This window comes from Globicephala melas, chromosome 21 (assembly GCF_963455315.2).
Source record: "Globicephala melas chromosome 21, mGloMel1.2, whole genome shotgun sequence".
NCBI classification, from domain to species: Eukaryota; Metazoa; Chordata; class Mammalia; order Artiodactyla; family Delphinidae; genus Globicephala; species Globicephala melas.
In genome coordinates, this window is record NC_083334.1 from 6349915 (window position 1) to 6373259 (window position 23345).

The 23345-nt window shown below is 41.0% G+C and overlaps 1 protein-coding gene and 1 pseudogene across 3 annotated transcripts in view; one reads left to right on the forward strand and one right to left on the reverse strand.

The window, feature by feature from the left end:
- AGPAT5 (1-acylglycerol-3-phosphate O-acyltransferase 5) overlaps positions 1 to 23345 on the reverse strand; it is a 62557-nt gene that overhangs the window by 16992 nt on the left and 22220 nt on the right. For 2 of the 3 annotated variants that reach the window (XM_060291528.1, XM_030830140.2), the window contains exons 3-5: positions 22074 to 22189; positions 18814 to 18903; positions 8584 to 8674 (exon numbers count right to left, since the gene is read on the reverse strand). In XM_060291528.1, coding sequence (XP_060147511.1) covers positions 8584 to 8674; positions 18814 to 18903; positions 22074 to 22189 — 297 coding nt within the window. The remainder of the gene's footprint in view (positions 1 to 8583; positions 8675 to 18813; positions 18904 to 22073; positions 22190 to 23345) is intronic. The other variant, XM_060291527.1, reaches the window with a different exon arrangement.
- Positions 11161 to 13261, forward strand: LOC115841162 (protein SEC13 homolog pseudogene; annotated as a pseudogene).

Below are 23345 nucleotides of genomic sequence, written 5' to 3' on the forward strand. Positions count from 1 at the left end.
ATTTCTGTCTTCTACTACTAGAGTTCTAAAAGTTTATGTCTATCATCCTGCTGGCTGCTGTGGTAAAAACCACTTCTGAGCTCACTTTAATAGCTGCAGGGGGAAGATTAAGATACATAAGATGCCAATTTTCCTAGCCAAATATCTAAAACGCTTCTAAGGAAAATGAGTTCAAATGAAACACCTCACATAACTGAGAAAGATTTAAATTAGGAAAGCAGTACCTGAAGTTTACAGGACCCAGATGGAAAGCCCCTTCCCTATTCCCCATGTCTGTTCCCTACAATGGGTAAGTAACTGCTATTATTTTTTTTCTTTTTCTTAATGAAACAAGAATAAAATGAAAGTTTACCAATAAATAATAGATCCACATGTTCTAGTTAAAACACCAGAATCTGACCCAACTAGCCTGTTGAGCACACAACTAATCTCGCTTGGACCAGTGGTTCTAAAACTTTGGGATGCCTCAGGGTCATCTGCAAGGCTGAGCCTCAGCCCCAGAGCTTCTGAGGCAGTGGGTCTGGGGTGGATCCTGAGAATCTGGATTTCATGCCAGTTTCTGGACAATGCTGATGTTGCTGGTTCCGGCACCAATCTGGGAACTGCTGACTGAGAGTTCAGACCAGGCTTGAGTGGATCAAGAATTCGCAAAAGGGCAGCTGAAAGGACTGTGAAAAGGCAGGAGGAGTAAACAGCAGTATTTATTCTGGTAAAATTTTTAAGTAGGGCTTCCCTGGTGGCGCAGTGGTTGAGAGTCCGCCTGCCGATGCAGGGGACACGGGTTCGTGCCCCAGTCCAGGAAGATCCCACGTGCCATGGAGCAGCTGGGCCCATGAGCCATGGCCGCTGAGCCTGCGCGTCCGGAGCCTGTGCTCCGCAATGGGAGAGGCCACAACAGTGAGAGGCCCGCGTATCGCAAAAAAAAAAAAAAAAAAAATTTTTTTAAGTAAATGGTATGGAAATGACCTCAAAGAGGCAAACCAAAGCTCTCAAAATCCCTGAATGTTTGCGATGTCCAAAGCCCCACAGGAATGTTGTGACAGGTGACCTGGTCTCCCCCACCGAGTTCTTCCAGATCTACAAGCACTGCTCCCTGCTGCCGCCGTTCCCCTGAGACTGCGACCTGAGCGGTGCCAGCGGGAGCCACGCTACAGAAAAAGGAAGCAAGAGGCCAGAGGATCGAGAAGTGAAATAACTACGGCTGCGATTTAGACGGTGGAGGAGGATGGTGACTATATCACTACAAATATAATTTGAAAGCCTTCTCAACTCCCTTTGTTCACTCCTGTTCTTTTTCAAAAATGACCAGCATACAAGAACAAAACATTCTAGACTGGGAATATAAGGTTCGAGTGTGGTTTTCCAATATAATTCTTTTCTGTTTGTATATCCCGAACCATCTATGATCTCTGACTCAACAGTAATTGAGATCCATGAGATTTACTTTGTGGCCTTTCTAGGAACAAGAGCATTCTACAAATCGCTGCAAAGATTAACAGACGCGCAACGACACAAAACAGCAATAACGCTCAACAACGGGCCGAAAATGAACTTCCTCGGGACGTCAGAAGAGGAAGAGGTCACTGTGTGATAGGCTGTTGGATTTAAATTAAAATAATCTAATTGGTTACTTAACAAAATAAACAATTTAGAAACACAAAAAGATCATTTTTACCTGCCATATTATTTTCTTTATATTTATTTAATACTATTATACTGTATAGTACTCTTTTATACTATTTTATTTACATTTCTATAATACTGTTATACCATATAATTCTATTATATTTACATATTATGTTGAAGCTTTCCTTACTAAATGTTTTACCATAGTTTTCTGAAATGACAAGTTCTACGTTAGCATTTCTGAAAAAACAACTCTCTTTTCCCTAAATGTAGGGGATTGAGGGATTGCTCAATTCCCAAAATTGAGCAGCCTTCAATATATACCTTGCTTAGTAGTTTCTTGAAGACTCTACCGATATTTCAAACTTCTCAAAATCTTAATGTTTGTCCTGGAGAGGTTGGTTGTAGTTAAACAAAATCTTGACTAATTTATTTGGAAATATGAGTAAGTCTTTTTTAAAGGAATGACTAACATTTAGTTTCAAGTGAGAATGGAATTTAGAGATCATTAATCTGACAACCTTTGAAGTGGACAATATTAAGAATTCATGACGCTCTAACACAGACGTACCTTAAACAACAACTCTAATAATAAATGAACATATTTTGTGGTTAATATTTTTTTGAAGCAACATATACTTCTAGGAAATAGTGTTATCCAGGGGCTTGAAATATTTAGGGTTTATAAGACAGACAAACAGACACACCCACACCCACCACTCCTCCCTCTTGAACCGGCCATCACCGTCAATGGTATATGGTATAATGACTTAACATGTAAACAAGTATCAAATTTTAAAAATCTAAATTAAAAAGGTTCATTTTGGTTTGTTTTTCTATTTTTTTATCAAGTCAGATTCAAATGAAGGTGTACTTTAGGAGCAAAATTAATAATGTTTTGAAGCAAAACATATCACAGACTAACAAGTCCTACTAAGTTTCAATTTTCCTGAAGAAAAATTAGCTTAGCAGCTGGATAAACAAGTTCATTTGTTTTTATTTTCAAGCAATGTCATTTAGTTGTGACCTAAGAGGAAAGAAAACAGGAAACACTTTTTCTGCCTATACTGTTCACAAATCAATTTCCTTTATGTGTGGTGGGAAATAATTACCTTTATAGTTACAAGAAAATATATTTCTAATAGATAGCAAGTTTTCCCAGTTACAGAATTTAAAGAAAGAATACTTAGCAGTTAAAAATTATATCCATGAGACAAATTATTCATTCTTTTTCCCCTTTTGGTAACTTTGAGAAAGATCTACAACTCATAGAAAAATGACAGACCAATAATGGTCAGTTACTGGTGACTAGGGTACTATTAGATTTAAAAACCTACAGTATATATCATTATTATGCTATTTTAAGAATTACTTAAAAGTACTTGTTTTAGGGCTTCCCTGGTGGCACAGCGGTTGAGAGTCCGCCTGCCGATGCAGGGGACATGGGTTTATGCCCTGGTCCGGGAGGATCCCACATGCCGTGGAGTGGCTGGGCCCGTGAGCCATGGCCATGGCCGCTGAGCCTGCGCATCCGGAGCCTGTGCTCCGCAACGGGAGAGGCCACAACAGTGAGAGGCCCGCATACAGCAAAAAAAAAAAAAAAAAAAAAAAAGTACTTGTTTTAGCATTACAAAATTAGTGTGCATTTTAAAAAATAAGTAACTTTTAGTAGCTATATATAAGCTATTAAATTTAAAAGGTAATAATATTTATATAATGTATTTATATACATTGTTTTTAAAATGATAAATTAAGAAATATTAGTATTAAATGTAATTACATATAGAAAAATAATTTAAGGCCCTGTTATGGACTGAAGTGTCTGTCCCTGTCCCCACCCCACCCCTGCCCCACTAATTCATTTTGAAGCCCTAACCCCAAAGGGTCTTTAGGGAGGTAATTCAGGTTAAATGAGGTCATAAAGGTGGGGCTCTAGTCCAACAGGACTGATGTCCTTATAAAAAGAGGAAGGGATGCCTGAGACCTCGCTCTGTGAGCGAGCCCACAGAGGAAAGGTCATGTGAGGACACAGCAAGAAGGTGGTTGCCTACAAGCCAGGAAGAGAGGCCTCAAGAGAAACCAACCCTGCTGGTACCTTGGTCTTGGACATCCAGCCTCCAGAACTGGGAGAAAATAAATGCCTGCTGTTTAAGCCACTCAGTCTGTGGTGGCTTGTTACGGCAGCCCGAGGTGACTAACACAGGCCCTAAAACCTGGACTGAAACGACAAATCTGCGTAAACATAACCCAGTAAATAAATCTATTTGCAAATAACCATTTGTCTTACCCAACTGAAAAAAGTACACCAATATTTAAATAGCAGGACACACACACACACACACACACACACATTGTACAAAAGAAATCATTAGTCCTTCAAAGCCAAAACACACAATAATTCTATGTTATTCTCCACACAGACAGTAATCTGGGATTATACTCATTCCATCATGCAAACTTATTATACCTCAACAACAACTAGTGATCTGACCCGATGACAAGATACAATAAAATGTCCAGGGCTAATTCTGACTTGCTTAATATATTTAATGAATTAGTCCATCACACATTATAAAAGGGTTGTAAGAGGCGAAGGTGTTGAAAACAGCGTACTAGTTTCTGGACATCTGGTTACTACTGTGAGGACCTCAACTGCCCCTGCGGAGCCGCGCTCAGGCCTTCCTGCCAGTAGCGGGAACCCCCCAGGCTCTCACTCTGCCCTACGCCCCACACACTGACTGTGCTTTGAGACAGCAGAGAGCTCTCAGCGCTCCTGGGCTCGTGCCACCCTTTCCTACTGAAAGGCAGCCTCCCCACGACCAACGCCTCTTCCAGCAAGGCTCTTTACAGCCGCCCAGATGCTTCCTCTCCCAGGAAGCCTCACCGAACCCGCATCTGGAACTGAGTTAACCTCAAGTGCACTCTGCTCATCGGTGTCTCATCACAGTGTAGCGCGATGTCACTATTTACGCAAAACTCCTACTTGAGCACCACTGGGGTCGGCAGCCTCTAGCACGGCCCTTTTTGTAGTCACACCCCTGTACAGTCTCCCCTGGGGTGTGGGCTGGACCCAGTGAACTGTTTCTAACGAAGAGAATATGGCAAAAGCGACGGGGTGTCACTTCTGAGGTTAGGTTCTGAGAAGACCATGCTTGTCTCGCTCACCCTCCCCTATGCTCCCACTGTCACTACCTCTCCCTCTTCCTGTCCCCGCCCCTCCCTGATCCATCGCTCTAGAGGAGCAAGCTGTCCTGTTGTGAGGAGCTCTGTGAAGAGGCTCAAGTGTCAAGAAACGGACTCTGCAGCCAACAGCCACAGAGGACCCGAGGCCTGTTGACAGCCGTGTGATGAGCGCGGGGGCAGCTCCTCCCCAGGGAAGCCAGGATGTGACCACGGCCCCGGCGGACACCTTGACTGCAGCCTCAGACCGACCCTGAGCGCGAAGCCACCAGCTAAACACATCTGACCCACAGAGACCGTGAGATAATAAATGTTTGTCATTTTAAGCCATTAAGGTACGGAATAATATGTTACACCTCAATAGATAACAAATACAATCATGTTTTTCTCTCCTATTAAATTATAAACTCCTAGAAGACATTATGGCTAGTTGTACCACCTTAGCAGAATGTGTTACATGTTAGAAATCAAAAATGAAATCAGCACAGTCTGTGAGGACTTAAAGCACTCTAGGTCAACTTCTCCAGAGTTCAGCTCGCTGTTCTACTCATTGAAAACACGTGTTCCAAGATGTAGTTGATTATTTAATGACAACAAAATGCATCAGATTTTACAAGACACATGAAAAGTAACAGGGAAAAAATCCCCAAATATTAAGTTTATTGTTTCCCTTTCATCTCATCTAACATAAAATTGTAATTCCTAAACAGAATTAAAGTGGATATAAGAGGTGACACACAAGTGTAACTGAAAATTATATAGTTTATAGCCTTCATAACTCAAGTTTTTATGAAGAGTCTCAAACTAATTCATCTATAAACTATTTTAAGCTTCAAAGAGTAAAATATATATTTTGTTAAAGTCAGGGCTCAGCAACCTAGAATCATTAGAGAAGGAATAATTCAGGAGAGCCGCAATTTTCTGAAACCATAAAAATTTACTTCATGAAAACCCCAAATTTTGTGTAACCATTTTAGATCATTGTTTTCTTATACAAATCTAGAAAACGGTTCCTTAAACAAAATAAGACATTTTCACAACAGTACTTTTCTGAGACTAATACACAAACGTGAACTATAACTCCCTAAGGAAAGGATATAAAATGCAACATTTTCTAAACCCGTTTGGACATGAAACCCTTTTTTTCCCCAAAATATCTTGTGGGCTCAGTTATAGAACATGCTTTTAGAAAAATGGAATTAAGACTGTGATTTCTTAAAGAAAACATAATGAACTAATTACAAAGAATACTGTTCAATGACTTCCATTCAACTCTGCAGTGACGTCCAGACCACGAAGCCTAAAATTCGCCGCCTTCCATGACTGATACTCACGCCAGCCTGATGCACTGAACTCACACAGCTCTCCTTCACTCATCTTTTGCTTGAAGACATCAAACTCTTTGCTCTTAACTCCATGTCTTTGCTATTGTTATTTCTTATATCTAGAATTCCCTCCCTTCCCCATACGTGTCGGCCCTAATTCTACATTTCCGACGTCACCTCCTCTTGGCAGTCGTCCAGACACCCTGTGTGTCACTAGTTCTCTTTTCCTTCAACTCCCACGGAGTGTTATCTGTACTTCTCACATCTCATCTCTTTGTACATCATATACGTGTGTTCTTATCTATCCTCGATTGGATAATGACTCATATCTGCTTTGTAATAAATATTTCTTAAAGGAATGTGGTTACAAGACATAGCCTTGCTTGCCTTTTACATAATAGCTCCAAATGGTAATGACTGGAGTTCTTACATCCAATTTTATTAGCCCTTCTGTTTTATCCCTCAGGATCGGCTATCAATTTTTGCCATTATTAATAGATTTACCTGTGGTGGTACCTCTCCTCCATTTTCTAAGTTAGCAGTAATGACTTAGTAAATATATATTACATACCAGGCTTTCTATAAACATTATGTCACTGAATCTCACAAAAGCCCTATGAAGGAGATATTATGATTCCTGATTTACAAATAAGGAAATAGACCAAAAAAAATCAAGTAACCTGCCTAAGGTTATATGAATTAATATGTGCTTGGGAATGCAGCCCAAAACTAGTGGTAATGTTCATCTAAGACTAAATACTAGTCCAAGAGGGATACGTGTATATTCTGTAAAGAAAAGCGGAAGGAACCTTGAAGAGAGAGGCCCAGCTGACAGAGCGTATGAGTGGAAAGGTAAATACTGTATCTGACACACCAAGTTTGGGACATGCCTTTGAGTCAATCAGGTGAAGCTGTCCACTGGGCCACTGTGAATACAGGTCTTGAGTCAGGCAGAGAGGTGCGGATGGGAGAAAGCTTTTTGTGAGTCATCCGCAGTGAAATAAATGGTGGCGACAGCTCTGGACTTGAGATGAAGGCCACCACGAAAACACAGAAAGTGAGATAAATGCAAAAGACCAAAGTCAGACTCCAGAGAGCACATGAAACAGGACAGCATGAAGCAGAAGAGGAGGCTAGAAAGGAGACTAAGCGGGAAGCACCAGAGGGCAGGAGGAAAATGGAGACTAGCCAGATGGAAGTCTAGGGGGAGAATTCCGTCTCAGATCATGATGAATTGACTCAAACCAGCTAGAATTAAACATGCATTTCCTCTGATGCACCAGCCACATTTCGAATGATCACTACCACATGGGTCAGAGCAGACACAGAACAGTACCACCCTTGCAGCAGGCTCTCATAACCTCAGAGGCCCTGGCAGAGCGCTGCAACAAGGCATCTGTTCAGGTAGCGCTGCTGATCAAAGTAGGCAGACCACATGCTAATCCACGGTCAATCTTTAGAGACACCTTTGAGAACACAGCCAATTTGGTTAAATTGTATAGCTTATTGGTGTATCAGTTATCCAGTTTTCTAAAATATGATGTTAAGAACATTCTCATTATTGGGGACATTAATAGCTTTTAAGACTGTGAACTAACTGTGTGTAATATTCTCCAGTAGGAACTTCACGTATCTTCTACTTTAATTCTTACACAGACTGAGGCATACCCCTTGGTATCCACAGGGGATTGCTTCTAAGACTAGCCCCAATCCCAACTCCACCACTTGGATACCAAAATCCACAGATGCTCAAGCCCCTTCTATAAAACGGCCTAGTATTTGCACATATCCTCCTGTATGCTTTAAATCAGCTCTGGATTTCTTCTAATAAACCGATACAACACAAATGCTACGTAAATAGTTGTAAGTGCAACGTAAATGCTTTGTAAATAGTTGCCAGCATGGCAATTTCAAGTTTTGCTTTTTGGAACTTCCTGAAAAAAATGTATTTCAGATATTTTCCATCTGTGGTTGATTGAATCCATGGATGCAGAATCCACAGATCTTTTTTAAGAGACGAGCAAACTCATGCTCAGTCACATCAGGCAGCTTGCAGCCACACTGCTAATAAATGTCAGAATCTGGATTCCAATCTAGGTCTGTCAATCTACAAAATAGAAACTCTGTCCATCACACAGAACCCAGACTGCAGAAAAAGGTTCCATCTAAATAATCACGTGCCCAGATAGATTTTGCCTAAATCCACGGCACCAAAATACGTACTGTAGGAAGCACTTGAATTTAATCTCTCAGACATATGGAATAACATACATATGAATTAATGAGAAGAAACTTCATTTCCTAAGAAATAATACAGACATTCATTCAAGGAATAAAAACATTCATTCATTTCATCTGTCGTAAAACATAAATATCTTCTCTAGGAACAAAAATTTAAAATGTCATTATCTTTAAAATTTTTATTTTCAAATACAGGTAATGTTTTACTTACCTTCTTGAGCAGCAAACGTCTGACTAGCTGAAATGACCTTTGTTAGTTCTGGATTATACCTTGTTCCCTCTGGAAAAATCACAAGATACATCTGTGAAGCCATAAAGAAAATTTGGTTTGTTTTATGTGAGTGTTTTTATTGTTGCTGTTAACTTATCAATGCTAACCCTATTAATTCTAAGAGTATTTCCCATGGTGGGGAAAAAAAAAGTATATTCAATTACCTATGACCTTCATTTCAAGCAGAACAACCAAAATGCACAAATTCAATTAAGTCTTAATATTAACATAGACTATATGTGAAATACAGTCCTACATTCATTTGTAGGTCAGTCATTAAGAATCCAACATTTCTAATTACATGCAAATATTCACTAATTTAAAAACTGGCCATAAATAACTCATACAAAGCCTCAATTCATCAACGAAAGAGGTTTTCTTCCCCCTAAGATTCTGCAAAATGACTTTTGAAAAGGTGTACATTTTAGGGCTTCCCTGGTGGCGCAGTGGTTAAGAATCCGCCTGCCAATGCATGGGACATGGGTTCAAGCCCTGGTCCAGGAAGATCCCACATGCTGCGGAGCAACTAAGCCCGTGCGCCACAACTACTGAGCCTGCGCTCTAGAGCCCACGAGCAACAACTACTGAGCCCATGCGCCACAACTACTGAAGCCCATGTGCCTAGAGCCCGTGCTCTGCAACAAGAGAAGCCACCGCGATGAGAAGCTTGCACACCGCAACGAAGAGTAGCCCCTGCTCGCCGCAACTAGAGAAAAGCCCACACGTGGCAACGAAGACCCAGAGCAGCCAAAATAAATAAATAAAATGAATAAATAAATAAAAAGAAAACGTGTAAATTTTAGACATCAGGGTCCCTAAGTACATCTCATTTGAGGGATGAGATATATAGTTATATACATAACTATATAAATTTCCACAATATAAAAGGTAATAGATGTTCATATTTCAAAAGATTCACACAGTATTCTTATTTTATAAGACTCCCTTAATGCATTTAAATGACTCAATTTACAAGTGGCCTCATAAATTAAAACAATGCAATTATAAATGAGTTATAAATCAAGCTGGATGTTTACTAAGTAATCAATTAGTCTAAACTTAAGGAGCTCATGAGAAAAAAGTATGCTCATTTTATCCATCCTTACCAGATCCCAGGTAAGACCATCTACCTAGATGTCCAGCACAGAAATATTCTTTTATCTGAATGATCTATGATTTTCACATAGATATAAATGAACCTATGTGAAAATCTGAATTTTTTCATTAGATAAACATATGATCATTCTCTTCCAAAGTTTAACCTGAAAAGCTGGTATAATGGTGGCTCTGCAATTTTGTGTTTTCAACTTCCATGCAAATGCAGAAGCTTTTTATCCATCTGCATATATAATTTTTAGAAGCTACTATCTTTGCCTAACTTAGAAACTAATAGGTTGTGTTTGGTTATCTTCTCAGAGTGGTCAAAAAATGTAGAAAACTGGGTAAAAAAATTTTTTTAATTAAGAATTCCTTATGATGTTCCAGGAACCAGAAGAAAAATACTAAAATTAGTTCCCAAAACCACAAATTCATTCTCACGAGAAAACATTTTAAATTAGTGAAGTTTGTATTCAAAGCCATGAAAGCAATTAGTGAAGGTTATTAGCTTTTCACTCAATCATTTATAAATAAAACAATTCATGATTGGAATGGTTAATAACTCATGTGGTATTATTTTCTGTCTCTCAGATGTTTTACTTAAAAAACACTGACGGGGGCTTCCCTGGTGGCGCAGTGGTTGAGAGTCCGCCTGCTGATGCAGGGGACACGGGTTCGTGCCCCGGTCCGGGAAGATCCCACATGCCGTGGAGCGGCTGGGCCCGTGAGCCATGGCCGCTGAGGCTGCGCGTCTGGAGCCTGTGCTCCGCAGCAGGACAGGCCACAGCAGTGAGAGGCCCGCGTACCGCAAAAAAAAAAAAACAACAAAACACTGACGGTTAGCAAGAAAGTAAGAAAGAACTATTCATGCAGGGTTCATTCAAGAAATATTTCTTGTACACCTATTATGTGCCAGGTGCTATATACAGAGTAACAAAACAATATGGTCTTTGGAGACAAGTGAGAAAAAAGTACACTAAACAAATACAAATATATAATTACACACTATGTGACTACGAAGAAAAAGAACAAGGTGATATGAAAGAAAATGACACGAGGGAAACTAGAATGGATGATGGGTCTAAGGCCTAAAGAATGATAAAAGAACAGGTGCTTTCCCCAGCAGACAAGGAACAAGGCAAGGACGCCCACCCTCACCAGTTCTATTCAAGGCTGCTCAGCAGCGGTAAAAAGAAACAAGCTATTGATACATACAATGACTGGAGGAATCTCAAAATGATTATGCTAAGTGGAAGAAGCCAAACTCACTCCCAAACAAAGAGTACAAACTGTATGATTCCATTTATATAAAATTCTAAAAAGTACAAACTAATCCACAGTGACAGAAAGCAGCTCAGTGACTGCCTTGAGACGGAGCAGGCACAAAGAGGCACAAGGACACCTTTGGAGCTTGTGGATATGGGCAGTATCTCGACTGTGGCAATGGTTTGTATACAGACACCAAAACTCATCAAATTCTGCACAGTAACCGTCTGCAGCCTACTGCACGTCAATCACACCTCACCAACAGTACTTCAGTAAAAGAGAGCGAGGGAGCCACCAGACAGAAGACGCACTGTGTGCAGACTCTCAGGTGGGGAAGAGCTGGGGCGCTGCAGGACTAAGAAAAAGCCAATGTAACTCAATGTGGAAGTGGAAGAATGGCATGAAGCAAAATCAGACCACACAAGTTGTACAGATTTTCTAGGCGCAGGATGGGAAGAGGAGCAAGCAGGGAGCGACTGCTAAGAGGCACAGGCTCCTTGGGGTGATGAAGATGTTCTGGAATTACATAGTGGTGACGGCTGCACAACTTGGCCAATACGTGGAAAACCACTGAATGACATGCTTTAGGATGGTGAATTTCACAGTATGTGAATTACATCTCAATAAACAAATAAACAGGCCAAAGCCCATTACTATCTTCCACAAGTCAGCGAATGGGTTCCAAACTTTAAAAGAAACTAATCATTACACAGAATAAAAGTTACATTAATAAAGTAAAATATAACAGTCACACAATGAATTATTATTAAATTATTAAGGTCACTGGCTAAACAATAAATAAAGCTATTTTATGGCCATTACGCCACAGAGTAGGTGGTCTTCTATGGGAAATTGTATTTACAAAGACTGTCACTAGAGAAAGCACAGAGCAGTATGAATAACTGACTTCAATCCCGACTCTCCCCTCACAGGCCCTGTGGCCCTGGATGACCTCCTCCTCTCTGCACCTAAGTTTCCTCATCTATAAAATGAAGCAACAGTGGCACCTACGCCTCACTGGGATGTTACAACGACAGAAGGTGGTAAGTCGACGCGCCGCCGGGACCTGCCATGTCCAAGGCCTGGAGCTGCCGTGACCGTGGCGTCAGTCATTACCACTGCGGACACGCCCCATGAGGGCGTGATTTCCGCAGGCTTCCGGAGCAGCCCTCCCTCTGCAGCGAGATGCCCAGGCGGACCACCGCGGCACCCGCCGGGCAACCTGCTCATCTGACGACAGGCCCGTCAAGACCTTCGACGTGCTCAGCGGAGGAAAGATCCTCGTCGCCGACCTCAGGCGTCATGAGGGTCCTGTGTGGCGAGTGGCCTGGGCCCACCCCATGCATGGCAATGTCCTGGCATCCTGCTCCTACGACCGGAAAGAGGAAAATGGCACCTGGGAGAAGACGCATGAGCTCACGGGACACGACTCCTCAGTAAACTCTGTGTGCTGGGCCCCCCATGACTACGGCCCGATCCTAGCCTGTGGGAGCTCGGATGGGGCCATTTCTCTGCTGACTTACACCAGGTTGGGCCGGTGGGAAGTGAAGAAGACCAACAGTGCTCACACTATTGGCTGCAATGCCGTCAGCTGGGCCCCTGCTGTCGGACCTGGAAGCCTCACAGACCAGCCATCTGGGCAGAAGCCCAACTACATCAAGAAGTTTGCATTAGCTGGCTGTGACAACCTCATCAAACCGTGGACGGAGGAGGAGGGCGGCAGTGGAAGGAAGGGCAGAAGTTGGAAGCGCACACTGACTGGGTTTGAGATGTGGCCTGGGCCCCCTCCATCGGCCTGCCCACCAGCACCATTGCCAGCTGCTCCCAGGATGGTCCAGTGTTCATCTGGGCCTGTGATGGTGCCTCGGGCAGTGCGTGGTCGCCCAAACTGCTGCACAAGTTCACTGATGTTGTATGGCACGGGAGCCAGCCCATCACAGCCAACATCCTGGCCGCCTCAAGGGGAGACAACAGGGTGACCCTGTGGAAGGAGTCGGTCGACGGGCAGTGGGTGTGCATCAGTGATGTCAACAAGGGCCAGGGCGCTGTGTCCACTTCAGTCACAGACGGTCAGCAGGACGAGCAGTGGCCAGACAGGCAGGGCCTGGTCTCCACCTGCTGCCTCCAGGGCTGCCCCGTCCTGGGCCGACTGACCACACAGCTGGGAGGAAGAACGCCCCGCTCCCACAAGGTCACTTGCCCGGGAGTCATAACAAATGCACCCAGATTTATCATCTGCCTTAACATGGTTTGACATGGTTTGTAATTTACTGTCCAGCTGAACACACACTTGCTCTGAGGGAAAAACGACAATTAACCTTCAGCTCTATTATTTTAAGATATTTTTGGTCATTTTTATGTACCTTTCAGGTTCAGGCATCATTTGGGGGGTGACTGTTTCCAGAGTAATTAAACTCATATCGCTTCTTAAGAAAAAAAAAAAAAAAGGTGGTAAGTCATATAGTCTACTCAGTACGGTGCCTGGTGCAAAATAACGTTGCAATTTGCTGTTACAGTGAAAACAGATCTGCTTTAGAAATCTGCGATGGGGCATCTGGCGGGAAGAAGAACAACGTGACATGAGTAGCTAATCACCCTGACCGAGGGGACCTGCCTTCCCTGCCACCAGCTTCGTGTGTTGCCTTCTCAATAACTCCCTCCAAAGGCCATGAGACAAAGCAGTTCTGCTTCTCTCAGGAATGAGAGCCCAGGACAACAGAGGTGTTCTCATCTGATAACTTCCTTGCTACGGCTTTCAAATTGCTGACCAAAAGGCTGCTCCCTTCTTTAGTTCCCCTGGAAATAGAGAAGGTGACAGCAGAGGAAGTGGAGGGACTAAAAGTAGAGCACTAGGGCAAGAGAAGAATGGCCACAGGGACCGACATTTCTGGACCTGCTTCTCAATTAAGGAAAATATAAGTGAAATCCCTGCTCAAGGACAGGGAAGCAATGAGGAGGACAGGAAAAAACTGACAAACTGTCACAAACCAATCAAATTATGCAAAAGATTTTTGCTACTGTTCATATAACTCTTTTATTCTGCTAAATTTTCATTTGGAAGGAACCAGAGTCTGTTTTTCTTTAGTGATGACCTTCCACATAAGAAAAATCTATATTCAAGATGTGACATACCACTTTAAACACACGCACTTTGGCCCCTACCGGAAAATTAGCAGGCTATACTTCACATTAACAGTCTACTCGAAAAGAAAAGAGCTATTTAAGAGTTTAAAATATATTCAAATTGTAACCAACTATTGAACTGATGATTTTCTACTAAAAACAGCCTTTTCTCCATGCTTAGGAAAAGTTAATTTACTTTTTAAGTGAACCTCAGTTTCTCACTCCCAAATGAAGACTCAGGGTTGCTGTGAGGATTAAAGGAAATATGTGAGAATATCAAGCCCTGTGTGGCAGCTCTTCAAACATATTGTTTCCTCTCCCGCTGGTTTTTAAAAATTCTACTAGCTTACTGAAGAGTTCCAAAGCAGGCGCATTTATACAGAAATAATATCTCAGAACGTAATAAGTTTTGATTAGCTAGACATCTTTTAATTACTTGCTTTCTCTTTAAATAAAAAGCTATTTCATACTGAGATGCACAGAATATAAATAAGATGGTTCCTCTCTGCCTTCTGTCTCCCAAATTAAACCAATCTAGCACAGGATAACTTCTTTACAAAGTTTTCTACATTTATAATCAGAAACATGCAACCCATTAAAAATTCCATTGCACATTTACAGAGGAAAGAATACAAAAATGTGGAAGATACAAAGTATCTCTTTCCTCAAAGAGTATATTATTTAATTATGCAAGTGCCCTATGTATGATCAGAAAACAGTGATAAAATCACACAGATGAACACGGGCGTGGCAGGCAGAATAACGGCCCCTCCCCCAAACGTCCAGCTCCTAATGCTCGGAACCTGTGAATAGGGCAGGTTACGGCAAAGGGGGATTTAAGACTACCGGCCACTGGACCTCAGGGTAAGGGCTGATCGTAGAACGCCAGGTGGGGGGGTGGGGGCAATGCGATCACGTGATCATAAGGACAGGAAAGAGGGAGGCAGAAGAGTCAGAACCACAGACACGGCCAGCACGAAGGAGACAGACCGGCCACTGCTGGCCTTGCAGACAGAAAGAAGTCGTGAGCTAGGAGGGCAGTAAACCTCCAGAAACTGGAAAAGGCAAGAGAATGGATTCTCCCTCGGAATCTCCCTAAGGACCTCAGTGCACTGCCACCTTGACTTTAGTCCAGTGAGACCCATTTTGAACTGCTGGCCTCCAGAATGATTTAGATAATAAATTAGTATTATTTTGTTTTCTGGCTTTATTGAGGTATGATTGACAAATAAAAACTGTATATATTTAAGGTGTACAATGCGATGCCTTACTATACGTGTACACCATACTCTTCCAGCAAATTTCAAGTATGCAATATGTTATTATTAAGTATAGTCACCATACTGTACACTACATCTCCAGAATTTATTCATCTTGTAACTGAATCTCCCCATTTCCCCCAACTCCCAGCCCTGGGAACTACCATTCTACCCTCTGGTTCTATGAGTTCAGCCTTTTTAGATTCCACATATAAGTGAGACCATGCAGTGTTTGTCTTTCTGTGTCAAGCGTATTTCACTTAGCATAATGCCCTTGAGGTTCATCCATGTTGTTGCAAAGAACAGGATTTCCTTCTTTTTTAAGGCTGAAAAAATTCCATTTTGTGTGTGTGTGTCTGTGTACACCACATTTTCTTTACCTATTCACCTGTCAACGCACACTTAGGTTGTTTCCATATCTTGGCTGCTGTGAATGAACATGGGAATGCAGATGTCTCCTCAAGATAGTAATTTTATTTTTTTGGATATATACCCAGGAGTGGAATTGCTCGATCATACGGTAGTTCTTTTTTTAATCTTTTGAGGTACCTCCATTCTGTTTTCCATAATGGCTGTACCACTATGGAATTCTTATATTCCCACCAACATCGGCTAACTTTTCTATATCCTTACAAACACTTCCATCTTCTGACTTTGTGATAACAGCCATCCTAACAGGTGTGAGGTGATAACTCACTGTGGTTGTGACTGGCATTTTCCTGATGATAAGCGATGCTGAGCACCTTTCATGCACCTGTTGGCTATTTGTATGTCTTCTTTGGAGAAATGTCTTTTCAAGTCCCTTGCCCATCTTCAATTGAGTTATTTGTTTTTTTGCTAGTGAGTTGCATGAGTTCCTCAAATATTTTGGAAATTAACACCTTATTGGATAGGATATGTGGTTTGCAAGTATTCTCTCCCATTCTGTAGGCTGCTTTTTCATTTTGTTGATTATTTCCTTTGCTGTGCAGAAACTTTTTAGTTTGATGTAGTCCCATTTGTTTATCTTTGTTACCTGTGCTTTTGCTGCTACATCCAATGTCTGTGTTATTTTAAGCTGGTAAGTTTGTGGTACTTTGTTACAGCAGCAATAGGAAAATACAATAAGCATAATTTTCAAACATGTTATTTAATCCTATCTACCAAATTAAGTAAATATTAACAAATTTACCATATAAGGAAACTAAAGCTTAGAGAAGTGAAGTGATGTACAAAGTAACAAAGTTTAAATGGCAGATCTGGAATTTAAACTCAAATCTGATGTCAAAGCCAATACTCTTATGCACTAGGTTGCCTCACATTTGAAAAGGAACTTGAGTTAAATTTGGGAAGAAACAAAGCAAAAGATTCCATATTTGTGCTGTAAACTGCATGGCTCCAATGCTGACTAAGTGACTTCTATAGATGAAGTAGTTATTTTTGTCATAAATGTTTCATTTGCACCCCCAACTGATAAGTACCTTATAAAAATATTGTCTCAGCAATATTTATTGAGAAGATGTATTTCTTAGTAATTGATAATTCAGACATATTTTTGGAAACAAAATTCTGCAGTCTCTCAAATAATACTAGTAGTGAATAATAAGAGCTGATTTAATAATTAACCATAGATTTCTGTGAGGAAAATTAAGCCATATGGAAGTTGACTTGATAAATATATTCCACCCTGTCAATTATGTGATTAACTTTCAGAAACAAAAGAGCATAATGAAGAGTCTGAGATTATGTATGTTTCATAGCCTTTAATATTAAAAAATGAAGGGCTTCCCTGGTGGCGCAGTGGTTGAGAGTCCGCCTGCCGATGCAGGGGACACAGGTTCGTGCCCTGGTCCGGGAAGATCCCACATACCACGGAGCGGCTGGGCCCGTGAGCCATGGCCTCTGAGCCTGTGCGTCCGGTGCCTGTGCTCCACAACAGGAGAGGCCACAACAGTGAGAGGCCCGCGTACCGCAAAAATAAAAAAAAAAAAGACGATTCATCCAGACTCTAAGAAACCGGCCTCAGACCTGTAGTGACCTGAAGTGACAGCGGCTCACAGCACTGCCTCACGAGCCTGCCATTCAGCATCACTGCATGAACATCAAAACACTAGACTCTTGCCCTTGAAAAACAGAAACGTTCTCCGGTAGCCCAAGATTAGGTTATTTGAACTGATTTTCCTACTGAAAACAACTTAAAAAGCTGGATATAACATCATCTTAAAAGTATCCAAGAGCTGACAAGATGGTAAGACCAAGATTAAAGCAAACACAGTAAGGCAGAAGTAAGCCCAGAAAAGAACTTTCGTTCTAAGATATTCAAAAGGTGAGGGGAACGGAAATCGAAGGCCACAGACCTCCTGTTGGAAACAGTGAGAGTGAACCAGAAGCGGAGAGAGCGCCACAGGCTTCACTCCTGGTGCAAAAGTAATGCAGGCAATCCAGGCCTCACGTGCACTTGCCACCTTGGTTGCGTCGCCTGGGTGGTCCAGTCAGCCTCAAGCTCAGCATTTGGTTTGGGAGGGCCCGGACGAGAGGCACCTTGAGGGGCCCAGCTAAAACAAATGCCACTGTTCTCTGGGGGAAGGCAGTTTCATCTTACGCTTGAGCTGATTTCTGCAAATAATTTTCCAGGTACAATCAGGAGCAGACAAAGATCACCAAGCACACAAGGAAAGAAGGCACCATGAGCAAGAAGAGAAGACGCGGAAGGTGGAGAGAGGGGGCAACTGGGCGGGGAGCAGGAGAGCAGGAAGGAAAGAAGAAAGAAGAAAAGAACTGGTAACTGGGAGCTAAGCCCCTGAGCACCAGGACAGAAAAGCATGCCATGCACTGGGGAATAAAGCTCAGGAGGTCACTGCAGTCATGGTGCTCTGTCCTCGGAGAGCGCGGGGGAAAAGCTATAGGGCAGCAATCGGCATTCTTCAAAGAATGTTGAGATTCCTTCTGGACGGAGCAAGGTTTTATAAGTAACATTTACACTCAATGATTCTTCATTTGTAGATGTTCATACTTTTCCTGACTTTTCAAATAACTCAACAGATACAAGAAATCCAAATTTATACCGACAGAAAACAGCTGTTCTAAAACTCCATGTGACTGAAGAAGCGGAGTTGGAGGAGCTCTGAAGTGGCTGAAGCTAAGGTTACAAGCGCAGTTCTGTTTTCTATTTATAGACTGAAGACAGCAAATGTTCTTGTTACTCCTCTTTAAGGTCAATACTGACAACTACCAGCAAAGGATCCAATCGCCTGCCGCAATCTTTCGGGTGGCCAAAAATAACTGCTTACCTATATTTAGAGGGTTTTTGTTGCCTCGAAAACTCTGAATTATTTATTACACACGGGATACTATATTTTCAAAACAATTCTTAAATGCTAATTTAATGTTTAAGTTAAAGAATGAGAGATGGTAAGAAAATTAATGAAAATGAGCGTAATCTTACTGGAGCTCCTGCATTGATGTAGCTCTGCAGCTTTTTTCTCATCTCCTTTTCACTGAATTTGGCACTTCTCTTTACATAGATCCCTCCATGCTGCCACATAAAAAAGAAAAAAAGGAAAAAAGAGGGGAAAAACGTATTTACTATTAAAATATCCAACGGCCAGTCATCAAAAGGGTTAACTTTATTCCCAAAGAGTGAAGAATAAAATTACATTTTAGGAATTAAATTATATTTAATACATTCATCTGTTAGCATCTAGAGAACACTAGCTGAAAATTCTCCTACGTTTTTAATACAATTCAAATAAAACTGTGTGCGACATTTTACTGGAAAACACATGAATATTTAGGTCTGTTGGCAGTTAAAAATGCTTTCTTTCTTAAAAATACATTTTTTTAAAATCAAAAATTCAATCAGATGGATCTTAGCTCAATTTCTCCAATGACTTATTATGGAATAACTAAAAATTCTCCTTTCAACAAATACTATCTTCGAAATTTTAGAAACCGACCCTGCTACATATTTATGTCGTACTGTCATTGACCGAATTCTGTTCTCCCCCCCGAGATTCTTATGTTGAAGCCCTAACCCCCAATGTGACTGTATTTGGAGATGGGGCTTTTAGGAAAATAAATGAGGTCGTAAGAGTGGGCCCTGATCCAACAGAAATGGAGCCTTATAAGGAGAGATTAGGACACAGACAAGTGCATGCAAAGGAGAGACACAGGGAGAAGGCAGCTGTCTACAAGCCAAAGAAAGAGACCTCAAGAGAAACCAACCCCACTGACACCAGGACTTGATCTTGGACTTCCAGCCTCCAGAACTGTGAGCAAATGAATTCCTGTTGTTTAAGCCACACAGTGTGATACTTTATTATGAGAGCCCTAGCAGGCTAATACAGGCACCTTCACAAAAATTAAGGTAGCCTTAATTAAACCTCATAAGTGCACTTCACTGAAACTTTGCATCAGGTCAGCTATTTTTTTGTACTCCTTTCTACTAATTTGAACGCATCTGTAAAATTAACCGACTGGATGAATTTGATTTTGTCTTAATCAAGAATATGAGTCAAAGGAAATAAAGAGAAGCAAGGAGGGGATAGGATAAAGAGGAGAGGAAAGGTGGTCTTAGATTCTGGTCATGGTTCCTTCCACATGTGAACTGGCTTGCCTGAGTACGGAGAAGAAACTCAAAATGCTCTACAGAATGTATGTCACTATTTACCCAAACTAAGAGGACTGATGAGAATAAATTCATTCTTCACTAACTCTTTAGAATTAAAGCCAAAGAATGCATACATTGCAGTGTGAAACTTTCCCAAGCTTTCAATGCCATGACGTCTATTCTTCACATACTATTTCTTCCCAGTCATTTAATTTGCTTATTGAAGTTTTTTTTTTAGAGAACTAGGAGCATCTTTTGTTCTTTTTTTTAATATACATATTTATTTATTTATTTTTGGCTGTGTTGGGTCTTCATTGCTGCACGCAGGCTTTCTCTAGTTGCGGTGAGCGGGGGCTACTCTTCACTGCGGTGCGCAGGCTTCTCATTGCAGTGCCTTCTCTTGTTGCAGAGCACAGGCTCTAGGTGCACAGGCTTCAGTAGTTGTGGCTCGTGGGCTCAGCAGTTGTGGCGCACGGGCTTAGTTGCTCCGCAGCATGTGGGATCTTCCCAGACCAGAGATCAAACCCATGTCCCCTGCACTGGCAGGCGGATTCCCAACCACTGCGCCACCAGGGAAGTCCCTTAAAGTCTATTTTAATTAAAAAACATCTGAGTTCTTTCCCAGGTATATGGAAGCCACAGAAGTGAAGACCAGGTATCTTTCCTTAGGAACTCCCTGATTAGTGAGGAAGCAAAATATGTATACGTGTGTGATATAAAGAGAATTGATAAGTGTTATAATAAAGATAGCCAGAAACGAAAGCAGAGTGGAGGAAAGAGAGTGGGGGTCAATCACAGCTGTCATACATATCTCTAGTTATACTCACAGGGCTTAAATGAGCAAAAGCTCGCTATTGCCCTTTTTATTTATTTATTTTTTAATTTAACCCAACAGTAAGGTTCCCAAAACACCTGCTTTTGGTTGGGATGAGGGAGCAAAGAGATCTCTGTTCTGAATGCTACAGTTAATCTGCATCTTATAATGCTCACAAGTTGGCAGTTTGGAAATATTTAGTTTTCTGAATGTCTATATATTAATATGCATTTTTCTACACATATAAAATACTTAATATTTTATAAATATAATAATTATAAGAAATATAAAACTGGAGAGTCTGTTTCCTCGTATTTTGCTTGTAAATAACTATTTTTGAATAGCATTATTTCTGTTTCATACAAACTGTAAAAAAAAAATCCTTTTAAAAGAAAATTTTACTTCGTGGCATAAATTCCACTACTTATTAATCTATTCCCGTTTATACATGCACCCAATAGTTTAAAATACTTTTTGTCAAAATATATATGAATTTTATTTCCCTTTAAAAGACTCAGGAAAAGAGGAAAGGAGACGGGCAGTAAGTACACTAACCTCCAACACCACAGGGTCACTGATCATGGGACTTGGGGCAGCACAGATCGGTGGTACCACTGTCTTGTGTCCAACAGATGACTTTCAGATTTATATATTTTCAGAGCTCACCATAACTTTAGCTTTTCTTCTTTAATCGATTAGTAAAGTCTTATTAACAAGTCTGTCTTCCATACAAATTTCATTCTTAATATTTAGAAAATTACATATCAAATAATATATTCAGAAAAGGCATAGAAAAATGCTAGTAATCCCCTTCTGAATATCAAAGAGCCTGTTATATAGTTCCATGACCTGATGGTTATTATGTAATTTTAAAGGATTTGCATAAAGTAACATATATTGAATATTTATTATGTACTTGACACTCATGCTAGGCACTTTACATATATAGCTCACTATTTTTTTATATCCTACAGATAATTACTTTTTAGTTTCTTAAGGTAAGTGTCCATCAAGTTCTAGGTCTTTCAATTTTTCTATTTATTTGGTTTTTGTACATTGGCATTTTTTTCTATTTAATTTAACAATCTGGGTAACCATATATATATATAAACACACACCATTAAAAATGCCAGACAAAATCATGTTAATTTAGAATAAACTATTAAACCCATAAAAATAAACCAAAAAAACTCATACATTCATATTAAATGTATGTAAAATTTTAAAATCTAAAATTTTCATAAGCTACATATATGTAAAGAAAGAAGCATGGGAAAGTTACCTGAGAAAAATAACACCCATACAATGGAAGCCATTTGAGCCCATCTTTCAGCACATAGCGCACGTGTCCGAGAGCGTTCTGCCTGATGGCCAACATATCAGCAACGATCCAGTCAACTGCAAAGACAGAATCAATTAGTGCATAAGCGGCCCTGGCTGAACGCCAGCATCCCCTCCACAGAAACACAAAATGCCTCTTCACAAGACTGTATGAGGATATGCTTTGAAAAATATTAGGGTTGGAATTGTTAAATTACTTTAAAACAACCTCAGACATTTGCAAAATATAAATTCTGTGGAGTTTTTTTAGTTGGTTTTTGTTTTTTTTGTTTTTACGGTTCTTGAAAAGCTTCTCGTCTCAGGGATAAAATGCAAAAGTCACAAACCATCAGAGTAATCCAAAAGCAGCATGAACAAAATAAAATATTTTGGCTTCTCTCATTCTTGACGTCTAGAAAACATGAAATTATAAGCAAAAAAATGGCTAAATGAAGCTGTCATGTGCAAGTAAATATTCTGTATATACCAATATGTTCAACAAGAGGCAAGGACATTTTATCTTGACCAATGACTTTCAGGACACAATAACAGGTTATAATGGAATTCAAAACAAAGATCTCTCAAAGCTTACAACTATGCTGGGCACATATGTGTTCTTTACATAATCAAAGGACACGTAGCCAGGTGGCTAATGACTCTAATTCCATAGATATGTTATGACTAAAAGTTCAAAAAAAACAAAAATAAGAAGGCACGAGTGAGGTGCCAACAAAGAACTCAAAAAACCTACAGGAAGAGACAGGTTGTTAATTGATCTTTCAAGCAGAGCAAATTCTGAACAGAAGTAGCCCTTCCTTGGGACTAGCCTTCCTGCCAAAGCAAAGAACCGGAGACCAGCAAACTGTACAGAAGATGGCAAACAGAAGAGATGATTTAAAGAGATCAAGAGGAAATAAAATGAAGTTAAGCCAGCAAATGGTAAAGGGTCTGGAGGACCAGAGAGATCTGGATTTGAAAAAAAATGGCTGCCAACTACCCTATTTCTTCATAAGAATGAAAATGACAAAAATGAAATGTGAGGGCTTCCCTGGTGGTGAAGTGGTTGAGAGTCCGCCTGCCAATGCAGGGGATACGGGTTCGTGCCCCGGTCCGGGAAGATCCCACATGCCGTGGAGCGGCTGGGCCCGTGAGCCATGGCCGCTGGGCCTGTGCGTCCGGAGCCTGTGCTCCGCAACGGGAGAGGCCACAGCAGTGAGAGGCCCGCATACCGCAA